At 38.7% G+C, this 12,207-nt stretch overlaps 1 protein-coding gene across 3 annotated transcripts in view; it reads right to left on the reverse strand.

The window, feature by feature from the left end:
* Window positions 1-5,840: 5,840 nt before the first annotated feature.
* The window catches only part of NLN (neurolysin), a 59,361-nt gene continuing 52,994 nt past the window's right edge, over window positions 5,841-12,207 (reverse strand). For all 3 annotated transcript variants that reach the window (XM_075182748.1, XM_075182742.1, XM_075182759.1), the window contains exons 12-13: window positions 12,067-12,203; window positions 5,841-6,171 (exon numbers count right to left, since the gene is read on the reverse strand). In XM_075182748.1, coding sequence (XP_075038849.1) covers window positions 6,040-6,171; window positions 12,067-12,203 — 269 coding nt within the window. In that variant the 3' untranslated portion in view covers window positions 5,841-6,039. The remainder of the gene's footprint in view (window positions 6,172-12,066; window positions 12,204-12,207) is intronic.

Raw genomic sequence — 12,207 nt, forward strand, 5'->3', positions numbered from 1 at the left:
TATATGGGGCAGCACGGTGGCTAAGTGGTTAGCACTTCTGCCTTACAGCACTGGGGTCATGAGTTCAATTCCCGACCATGGCCTTATCTGTGAGGAGTTTCTATGTTCTCCCCGTATTTGTGTGGGTTTCCTCCGGGTGCTCCAGTTTCCTCCCACACTCCAAAAAAACATACTAGTATATTAATTGGCTGCTAACAAATTGACCCTAGTATCTCTGTCTGTCTCTGTGTGTGTATGGTTAGGGAATTTAGACTGTAAGCCCCAATGGAGCAGGGACTGATGTGAGTTGAGTTCTCTGTACAGCGCTGCGGAATTAGTGGCGCTATATAAATAAATAGTAATAATAAAAATATTTTACACTGGTTGATGATAAAGACTATGGTACCCACTGTAATAAATGGCTTTGGCAAATATATTTACAGCTTGCATTTTTTTTCAATAACAAAATAAATAAATCAGAGAAGCACCAGATCCTGGATTCAGAATTAAGCCAAATTCTAAAGATTTTTCTAAGCAAAATTCAGGTGGATCCAAATCAAGATTTCCCTGTGTAGGAAAAAAGTTTAAAAAAGGTTAACGCAAGTCAAAAGTAAGATAAAATCTTTAATTACAGCCCAATCTGCTTAATTGCATTAGGCAAATTAGTTCAGATTTAGTTAGGTGTTCATAATGTTTGCTGAATACTATAATATGGATTGGGTGCATCTCTGTCCCACTACAATAGATCATTTGTTAACCACAATGAGAGAATCACAGCAGAGTCTGGAGGAAGGCAAATGAAGCAAATGCAGTTTATATGTTAACAAGGGTGTAAAGTGGCTTTAGTTTCTTTCCTCTCCCTGTTTTTCCATGTTCACTAATCTAAATTTCTAGCTGATGCCATTACCATGCAGATACTATTTAATAATTTAAAAAAGAAGTAGAATTAGGTTTTTAAGCATACTTGCTGTGGATATCAAATCAACTTATGCCAGCAAATGTACTAGAGCTGCTTCAATTCCAAATGCTCCATTACACATCTAAAATTTGACACATTCTCCACTACTTGCTGTTCATGGGTCTTACCGTGATCATTGTGGTGTATTCCTGTGTAGTGTGGATTTGCATTCATCCATTGAGACAATTAATAAACAAACTGTGACAAACGTATAGGAATGTTGTATTCATTAAGATTTGTGTTCGGCTATCCTGATTCCAGGGCTCATTAATTTGCATTGGATATTACTGTCAGAGTAGTCTTTTTTATACAATGTGTTTCCAATCATTGCTCTTTGGTTAGGGGGCGGTCACCTTATAAGAGTGATATGGAGGGAGTTTCTGGGGACAATCTCCTTGTGAACTTGGATAAGTCACTTGAGGGTATATTTACTAAACTGTGGGTTTGAAAAAGTGGAGATGTTGCCTATAGCAACCAATCAGATTCTAGCTTTTATTTAGTTAAAGCATACTACAAAATGACAGCTAGAATTTGATTGGTTGCTATGGGCAACATCTCCACTTTTTCAAATCCGCAGTTTAGTAAACATACCCCTTCGTCTTTCTGGGTCACAGGCCCGAATAAACCCACATTAAAGACAGATACATGTATTGACGAATGATACTGCAGCTTATTTTAAATGACTTTCTTGGGCACACCTTCATCACTATAATAAACATATTCCTATACAATATATCTGTCCCTCTGCTTGTTTTACATTTATAACACAGGATACATAAGGAAAAGTTTGTGTACAGAAATCATCTCCATGCAAAAAAAAAAAGCATTCAGTATTGAAAGTTTGATGGGCCAGCTGTGTATAAATATATGCTGTAGATATCAGTTGTCCATAATATTCAAAAAGGATCCAAGTTTTGACCATCCAATTTAAGAAAAATGTAAATATCTTGTTTTAATGTATAATTTTATAATATTTTGTATCCTATTCTCGCTGTTCTTTCTTTAGACTCTCTAAGTTTTCTTTACCAAAGAACAGTGTTTAACGTACAATAACATCCCATTACAAGTATAAGTGAGCAAGTCATGATAGAAGGTGTATCACCACGAGACTGTATAACATGCTTACTGGTACTTCACCATTGGCAGAGCGACCATGAAATGAAGCCAGGAACACCCCACAAGACCTACCCTTTTGAAGAGGCTCTGACCCAGTCATCTAGCCATCACAATATGACCGTTGTCAAAGTCACTTAGATCCATATGCGTGCCCATTTTTCTTGCTTCCAACACATCAACTTCCAAGAACTGACTGTTCACTTGCTAGATGCCATTGTAAAGAGATAATCAATGTTATTCACTTCACTTGTCAGTGGTTTTAATGTTGTGGCTGATCGGTGTATACAGTACATGGATAAAAATATGTGGACACTTAAATATGAACTTTTTGAACTTCTCATTCCAAAACCATGTGCGTTGGTTTCCCTACTGCTGCCATAACAGCTTCCACTCTGCTGAGAAGAGATGTTGAAACATGGCTGCAGGGATTCACATCCATTCAGCCACAAGAGCATTAGTGAGGTCGGACTCTGATGTTAGTTTGTAAGGCCTGGCTCACGGTATACGTTCCAAGTCATCCCAAAGGTATTCGGTGGGGTTGAGGTCAGGGCTCTGGGCAGGCCAGTCAAGTTCTTCCACAACAAACTAAGGAAACCATTTTTTGTTCACAGGGGTATTGTCATGCTGAAACAGGAAAGGGCATTCTGCAAACTGTTGCCACAAGGTTGAAAGCACACAAATCTCTAGAATATCATTATATGCTGTAGCATGAAGATTTTCCTCCACTGTAACTAAGGGACTGAGGTCCACCAAATTTTACACCTGGCAGTACGCATGCAGATAGTGAATGTTTTCATGGCATACGCAAAACCCAGATTCATCTGTGAGACTGCCAGATGGTGAAACGCGATTTGTCACTCTAAAGAACGCATGTCCACTACTTCAGAGTCTAGTGGCGGTGCGCTTTCCACCACTCTAGACAATGCTTGGAATTGTGCATGGTGATCTGAGGCTTGTGTGAGGTTGTTTGGCCATGGAAACCCGATCCGGAGCTCCATATGAACAGTTTTTGTGATGAGTTTGCTTCCAGAGGCAGTTTCGAGCTCGGGAGTGAGTGTTGCAACAAAGGACAGATGATTTTCATGTGCTACCAATTTCAGCAATGCCATTCTGTGAGCTTGTGTGGCCTACCGATTCGCAGATGAGCTGTTGTTGCTTCTATCGTTTCAACTTCACAATAACAGCACCTACAATTGACCTGACCGGAGTAATTCTAGTAAGGCAGTAATTTGACAACCTAACTTGTTGGAAAGGCATCCTATAGCAGTACCAAGGTCCCTAAACTATTCAGTACACCCGTTCCACTGCTAATATTTTACTATGGATATTGCATGACTGTACGCTTGATTTTAGACACCTGTTAGCAATGGCCAAACACTAATTACAAGGGGTGTTTACATACTGTTGACCATGTAGTGTATATGTGTATATGTATAGATTACATTTTTTTACCCCAATGAATTATATTTCAGTTAGCTCATTGGGCTTTATATCTTTTGATAGAGTCCCTGCACCAAGACGAAATGCACAGCAGTCGCGGAGGAGAGAGCTGCTTGAAATTGACTTTAAATATTACCTAATCAAATAAAGGTAACTCTTTTTACACGCCATTATTTGGACCTAGAAGCATTTCACAGATCAATTTATACAGGAAACTTTGGCAAGTGGATTTGCTTATCAATGGGATTTTGTGCTTTATGATGCACTATGAGCTATGTGGACTTTCTGTGGGACTATATAGCTCCTAATTCCAGCTATTACTGATGTATATTCATTCTGAGTATAAGGCACTATGAGTGATTCCTGAATATATGCTGCATTCATTTTAAAGAGCTACTGTATAACTCCGTACTTCACTGCAGCGTACATTTCTCATGTGAATTAGTTGAGACTGTGCATTTTTTATTAAAGCATTTATTCACTAAACGCGCAAATTCCTTAAGAAGATTTAAATCTGGTCAGGGACTCATAGGAATTTTTTGTTTTCATATACACTATATGGACAAAAGTATTAGGCCACAATTGTTAATTCTTGAATTGAGGCGCTTCAATCAGTCCCGTCGCCAGAGGTGTATAAAATCAAGCACCTAGCCGTGCAGGCTCCATTTACAAACATTTATGATACAAATGGGTCGTTCTGAAGAGCTAAGTGACTTCAAGCGTAGTACTGTGATAGGATGCCACCTTTGCAATAAGCCGGTTTGTGAAATTTCATCCCTGCTAGATATTCTATGGTCAACTGTAAGTTGTATTATTAGAAAGTGGAAGCATTTAGGAACAACAGCAACTCAGCCACGAAGCGTAAAACCACGTAAAATCACAGAGCGGAGCCAACAATGCTAAGGCGTATTGTGCGTAAAAGTCGCCAACGTTCTGCTGATTCCATAGCTGAAGAGTTCTGAACTTCCACTGGCATTAATGTAAGCACAAAAACTGTGTGACGGGAGCTTAATGGAATGGTTTTCCATTGCCGAGCAGCTGCATCAATCACACCACCAAGACCAATGCCAAGCGTTGAATTGAGAATTGTGAAGCACACCGACACTGGACTGTGGAGTAGTAGTAAGGTGTTCTGTGGAGTGACGAATCACGCTTCTCTATTTGACAGTCAGATGGGCGTGTCTGGATTTGGCGGATACCGGGAGAACATTACATGCCTGATTGCATTATGTCAACTGTGAAGTTTCTTGGAGGAAGGATAATAGTATGGGGCCTTTTTCAGGGTTTGGGCTAGGCCCCTTATCTCCAGTGAAGGGCTATCTTAATGCTTCAGCATACCAAGTCATTTTGTACAATGCTTTGCTTCCAACTTTGTGGTAACAGTTTGGGGAAGGCCCTTTCCTATCCAACATGACTGTGCCCCAGTGCACAAAGCAAGGACTACAAAAACATGGTCAGATGAGTTCAGTGTGGAAGAACCTGACTGGCCCGCACAGAGCCCTGACCTCAACCCCATCGAACACTTTTAGGATGAACTGGAACGGAGATTGCGAGCCAGGCCTTCTCGTCCAACATCAGTGCCTGACCTCATAAATGATCTACAAAATGAATGAGCACAAGTTCGCACAGAAACACTCCAACACCTTGTGGAAAGCCTTCCAAGAAGAGTGGAAGCTGTTATTGCCACAAAAGGGGGACCAACTCCATATTAAAGTATATGTATTTCAATACAATGTCATTAAAGTCCCTGTTGGTGTAATGGTCAAGCATCCGAATACTTTTGTCCATATAGTGTATATTTTGGCGACATAAAAACGTTAGCCTCGTTTCAAAGGGCACAATTTGAGGAGTGACAGAAACTAGGTCCTGGCCCCCAACTTAATTCTCCCACCTCCCCCAGTTGGTTTTAGTGTCCGTACTCTGCCATAACTGACTGGAATGTTGGCACTAAAGAGAAAAATTTGTTTTTGTCATACATTCTGTTTTATCATACAATGGTAAGTTTACATATATATATATTTGTGGAAATTACTAATTAGGACACATTTCATTGAAGATCAACTTCCATATTATGTTTAGTTATCCTTTAAACAGATTGAATAAGAATAAATTGATAAATGGTCACCTATTAATGAACCTAAACCAGCTGTCAGAATAGGGATAAATGGAAAAAAGTGCATGTATTTTTCAAACACACACACTATATCTGCATTTACACACCATGTAATAAACATGTTTCTAAGTGAATAAGAGCATTACAAGACAAATAAAGAGTGTTGGCAGAGTCCAACTATAAAGTCATTTGTGCACGGTGGTTTTCAAGACACAGTGTGGGCAGTGAAATAAGTGGGTTTAAGAGTTTACTTCTGTAAATTTTATTACAAAGTACAGCTAAATGTAGGCTTCAGAAACATCACACAAGTCTTATTTGCTGTAGCAAATTATTCTGCTATGTGTTTTATGCTTTTCAAAATGTGGTTCAATTAGTTTTTATTTTTTAATTCAGGCCAAATGTCTATTAAACACAGAAAGGATAACTTTATATTTTATAGGCTTAGCCCTTTACTCAAGAGAAAGGCTTTTTGGTTTGGCTCACGACCTAGGAATTCTCGCAACAAATCCATGCCATCCACGGAACCTCCGGGTTTCAGGATAAAGTTTCTGTATTTCATTCCAACCTAGAGGAAAGAAATCACATAGTTCAGTCATAGAGAGGAGTTTGTAGACAGAATCTCAACCTTACAGAGGAGAGCGGAGGGGGAAAAAGGTGACAAAAGATGAATTGATCTGCCAGGTTTCACTATTTAGTTTGGCTGAAACTCAGTCACGTGTCCCTACCTCCACAAATGTCATTAAAATGAAGCACTAACGCAAGGGCCTGGAAGAAACCATCACAAGGCAATTATTCTCCAAGGGATTTAACTGGTGATTCAAGTGGGAAAATGAAATAATTTACTTGGAATTTACTGTGTGTGAGAAAAATCCTTTAACAGATTCTATTTAAATGTGTTAAATGTATTTACAGGGATATTTTTCCAGCTCTCCAGTGGAGCTGACTATAGACAATTGTTAGGAGATATGGCTGCAGTGCCCCACTGTTCTTGCACAGGATTGATAGTAATAGAGGAATCAGGTAAACCACATTTATGGATCTATGAGATGGATATTTATGAATAACGGTGGCTGGATCACTTATAAATAACGTATTACATAAATTTATTTAAATTAGGGGCGCAATGCGCCAGATTTATATCAATGCAAATGTATTGATTTTTGATAATGTGTTATATTTCTAATGTACTGATTCCTGGTGCAGTAGGCATGTGTGTGAAGGAAATGTGTTTCTGCAACTGTATAAAAAAAAAGGATTCCACCGTAATCTCAGGTAACTAGACCTTTTTATCTCAGTAGCCAACAGGTCTTTCTGGCCTGAAAGCATATGGAGGGGGTAGTTACCTGTATCCTGCCTTACTAAAAAGATAGAAAAACAACATGAATAATGCCAGCAGCAAGTTTTAGGAAATCACAGATTTATGTGAATTTTGTAAGGTAAATTGTGTTAATGCTACGTCTAGAGAAATTTCACATTCTGATAAATTATCTGATGTGATATCAGATGTTTCTGTGCCTGGTGGGATCATGGGGCTCGGCTACCCCCTGACAACATGTGTGTCAGAATCTGTATAAAAGGAGCTCTGTTTTACCATGTAATGTCTAGATGATCACCAGTACCTTAAACTGGTGTGGAAAAGACCTTGTCAGGACTCTTGAGCAATAAACCATCACTGCTTGAACATTCTGGCTGATACTATTACCTGCTGTATCCTGTGACCAACAGATAAGAGCTTACACTCTAATCCGTTCCCCATCTGTCTTGTGTAGAACCCAGCGTCTGTGCCAACGTTCCGCCCGCTACCAAGCAGTCCTAATCCATAGAAAGTGGTTAGGAGGTACCAGCCAGCCCACAGTAAAGAGGCATTACAATAGCTATACCATCTACCCCAGAAGTGAGTGGTTCTGGGTGCTGCAAAGGAGTCCAGTGGTGGCACCTGAATTCTCCTACAACTACTGCGCAGTTGGCATTCCGGCGAGTGTCTGGTGGCAAGGTGACACCAGTAGGAGTGGTCATTAACGGTCAGTTAGAGACAGTGAGAAGGAAACCAAGATAAACTGTGCAGGAAGAACAACATCCCTCCGTTCCTCTTACAGACCGGCTGGCGAAGTAAGCCCATCCCGTCACACTAACCAAGTGTATTAGTGTTACATATTTATACTACCCCTTTCTATCACACCACATTCGCTTACCATCAGCAGCAATCTCTGCACAACAGTGCATTAAGTGATAATTGCTACCACAACAAAACATTCAGTTTTCGGTTATCATAAGAAAAACCGCTCCCACAAAATTGCTGACATGAAGTCCTGAATTCCCCAACATTTGCCATGTGTGAGGTGCTGCTGTCTGCCTCCTGCTGTCAGTGCTACCAGTAGCCAAAAAATCTCTGGGAATGGGGTTTAAATTATGATGTTTCACTCAAAACTAAATTTGCAGTTTTGGATGGAAATAGCCTTTAAAAGTTATTACCATTACATGTCACCACCCTCTGCTGTAGAAGAAGGTTTAGTCTGTGTTTGATTCAAGCAGTATAAAAAAGGAGTGCTCTAATTATTAGGTATATTTAAGAAATGTATTCTTTAAGTAAGTATTTGAGTAAGAGGGGCAATAAACCCAGATTGAAATGCTGTATCTGAATAGAGCGGTCACCTAGGTACGGTTGAGGTAGCCATTTTTGGGTTGAACCAATATTCCTAAGACTGCACCTTATAAATTCACTAGAAACCAGTGTTTCATGAAGATTGGTCAAGCCTCATGAATATTAGTAAATACATGCTTCAGTGACTTATGAATTAATATTTGTTCAGTGCACACTCTGTCTGATTCCACTGGATAGACAACAGGTGCTTGTTAAACAGCCAATCACATAAATAGTTGTGGTCATGACCCAGACGTGACAAAACCACCATAACCGAGCACCAACTTATAAATTTTCCTTCAAAAGGAAAATGTACCCAATATAAAAGTAGGGTTTATTTTCATAACATTAAAGCAAAAGAAACGTAGATTGTTTTACAGAAATAATATTGATTATCTGCATTTAAACATATGTAGAGACCACATTACTTGTATTGCAGAGCTGATATGAAACTTCAACCAGGTGGGAAATGATAGAATACTTGTTTCTCATGAGCAGATTAGAACATGAAGCATTTTTCAAACTCAGAAGTACTATTGTTCCATACAGAAACAGTAGCCACCAAAACAAAATCTAGGTAACTTATAAACAGTTCATGCAATAGGGTTTTCCCGCTTCAGGGAAATGTCATCAACTGTTTCCTACATGTCCTCTTGCCCCACTTTATTTTACTTTATCTGTCTGGGCTCCTCCTGTTCTTTCATTTACCTTTATATTTACCAGGCAATGCTTATTCCGAATGTACCTGAATAGAACACTGCGCATCTCTACTTTATACATTGGACACAATCCAGAGTAGTTTTATGTTGTAACCAAAAAGCAGCAAAAATAAACAACTTCAATCTGCAGGAGGAGCTTGTACAAACCAAATAAAGTAATTCACCCGAAAGCAGAAACGACCTTTAATTACTAAAGAAGATTGGGCGACAACTTTGATGGAGCCACCACCAAGGCTGAGATAATGATCCAAGTGGTTGTGGTAGCTACAGGCCAATCTCCCTGCTCAATGTAGATCTAAAATTATTAGCCTAGATCCTGGCCACCAAACTGGGCTCAGTGAAAACATACCTGGTTCACAAAGACCTGGAGGGCATGAGATAATATACTGGGGAATAGCTGCTTTATATCATAATACCATGGTCGCGGAATACGCTAACAGGTTCTCCTTGTCCACCGTTTAAATTAAAAATGTAACCAGATAGAGCTGTCCCCTGTCTCTATTGATATTTGCTTTGGTCATAAAGCCTAAAGCCTCCAAAATAAGAAGAAATCTCAACATAACCGGAGCATAAAATAGCTCTGCGAGATCCACTCATCACTGTCCCAAACGTCCTGCAGGAATATAACGAAATCTCCAACTTTAAAGTAAATGGGAACAGAACGGATGTCCTAGACTTCAACATGTCTCCAGAGACGCAACAGAGCCGTCCAGACAACTATTCATGTCACTGGCAGGTGCATAAGATCAATACCTGATAATCTACCTGTCTGAACACCGTTAATGACTTCAGAAATGGGACAATCAGTTTATTATGGCAGACGTGATAATGACAATTTTAACAAACTTTCTCAACCTTTTTCAAACATTAAAACATAAAATACAACTAGTCGCACTTGACTTAGGACTTCAATATCCACTAGTCAATATTATGTTAATATCCACTTTATTTTGTTGTGTATTTTGTTTTGTAGCTGATGCACCTACAAACATTACCATTCATGAGCTTTCAAAGACAAAAAAAAAAAAATGTTCCTTAAAAGGAGACGCTGAAGTCTATTGAAAAACTATTTTGTATATGTAAATTTCATAAAATGTATTTAAGTAAACTAAAGTTAGACTCTAACCCAAGTAACACATTCAGCAAAATACTAAACTTAAAGTGCAAAAGTGATAATGTGAAAACCATGAAGCACATTATTACCCACTGGTTGTTGTATTGTATTTATAATTCTGGACATTATACTCAAATAGTGTGTGAACGCACTGGTTTTTAAGATGAAAGCACATGTATTTTAGGCCAATATGGTGGCATCTGCAGGATGCAAAGTTTTGCATCTTATGGCAAGAAGAGCTGAGAAAATCGGGGAGTTCCTTGCTGAATGAGGACTATGTACATTAACATGACTAGTGATGCATCCACATGGAAATATTAGGATTTTGTATTGTGCAACTTGATCAGTTAAATAGGATTTAATGGGTGGAGAGGATGCATGATGATGATGGGGTTAGTTTTGTTTCCTCACAGCACTGTGGTCATGAGTTTGATCCCTGAAACGGCCCTATCTGTGTATTTTTATGTTCTCCCCGTGTTTGTGTGCGTTTCCTCCAGGTTCTCAGGCTTCCTCCCACCTTCCATAGACATACACAGTAGGTTAATTGGCTGCTGACTAAAATGGACCCTAGCATGTATCTGCTTGTGTGTTAGAGAATTTAGACTGGAAGCTCCAATGGGGCAGGGACAGGTGTGAATGACAAATATTCTCTATATAGCACCGTGTAATATGGTGACTCTTTATATAAAAAAATGATTATAATAAAATAAAAGGACTATTACACATCCTTAGCTGTGGAGGAAAAGAGGACTCCACTGGCACAACATTTGAACCTTCTAGCTGCACCTAACATGTGAAACATATTTGTAGGCACATTTCGACCCATTTAATAAAAACATTAAAATCCAAAACTAACACATGTAGTAAATCCAGTCCCGATGGCCTCTCACTCTCATTATCGAGCATGGTAGGAAGGTGAACGTGACATTTTCCATTTTCCAATTTGCGCATTTAAAGCTTGACATGCAAATCTGCAAAAGGTGACTCAAAGCCCTGTTATGGGGGCAATTCCAATACCTAGACTGGAGATTTGTCATGGGCTTATGTACGTTATGCTTGTACAAGTGTATGCAGGATTAGAATTTTCATAACAACCAATTAAAAACCATATTAATTCCTGCAGCAGTTACAGCTACAAAAGGTAGCTGTAACCTTAAAATAAAAAATAAATTAGAAAAAGCATAATTAATAATAACCCGATCACATTTTTTTAAAAAATAAATAAAATCAAAGGTGGACTCTTTAACGTTCACACAGCTAGGAAAAACTAGTACGCAGATGGCACTGTTAGAACTTTTTACATTTACATATTATTTCCTGAAAATCATACATTTATGGGGGATATTTTAAAATCATTCCTTCTCTTTAAGAAGTGAAATGGTATGTATGTTTCTGAAAAACAGATTGTCTCATATTCAAAGAATGTTTGAGACATCAGCCAAGCTGCCGGTGGTTTTGATTGGCTAGCAGAGCCTGATACAGTCTGGCACTCTGTTAATGCTCATTATGATCATGACCCTTTAACCTCCTATGTAGGAGAATGTATGCTATAGCACTGATACTAGTATGCGTAAGAGGACAGCAGAGTAGGGAAGATAAAATGCTTTATAAAAACACAATCATAGGAATGAACTTTTCAATAATACAACATATGTATGTAGTCTAAAGTTTAATGAATGTTTTCATTTACATAACCATCTTTAAATAAATATATGTACTCATTTTGAAAGCTACGGGGGTACAAATGATAAATATTTTCATGTAAATGTTTAATTTTCATTGTTATATTAGTCTGCATGTAGCTGGTTTGATCAGTACCATAAAGCAGTAGAAAGATGTCAAGTTCTAAGTCACTGACGTTGCCGAAGAAGACTCTAAACAAGTGTCATTGACGAAACATCACACTACCTTCTCAATCATAAGTCTTCCTCAATGCAGAAATGGGGCTTCAAAAAGGAGGATCAACTGTAACACAATATATCTTACCTCTGGGTTCATTATTCCTTTCTGTTTGAAGCTACTATAGAAGATATCCATGGAGAAGACCTCACTCCACAGATAGCCATAATATTGTCCATCATATCCTCCAGCCAGATGCCCAAACGTAGCTGGCATGTTTGTACCTAC

The sequence above is a fragment of the Mixophyes fleayi genome, chromosome 1 (genome assembly GCF_038048845.1).
Source record: "Mixophyes fleayi isolate aMixFle1 chromosome 1, aMixFle1.hap1, whole genome shotgun sequence".
In the NCBI taxonomy this organism is placed as follows: Eukaryota; Metazoa; Chordata; class Amphibia; order Anura; family Limnodynastidae; genus Mixophyes; species Mixophyes fleayi.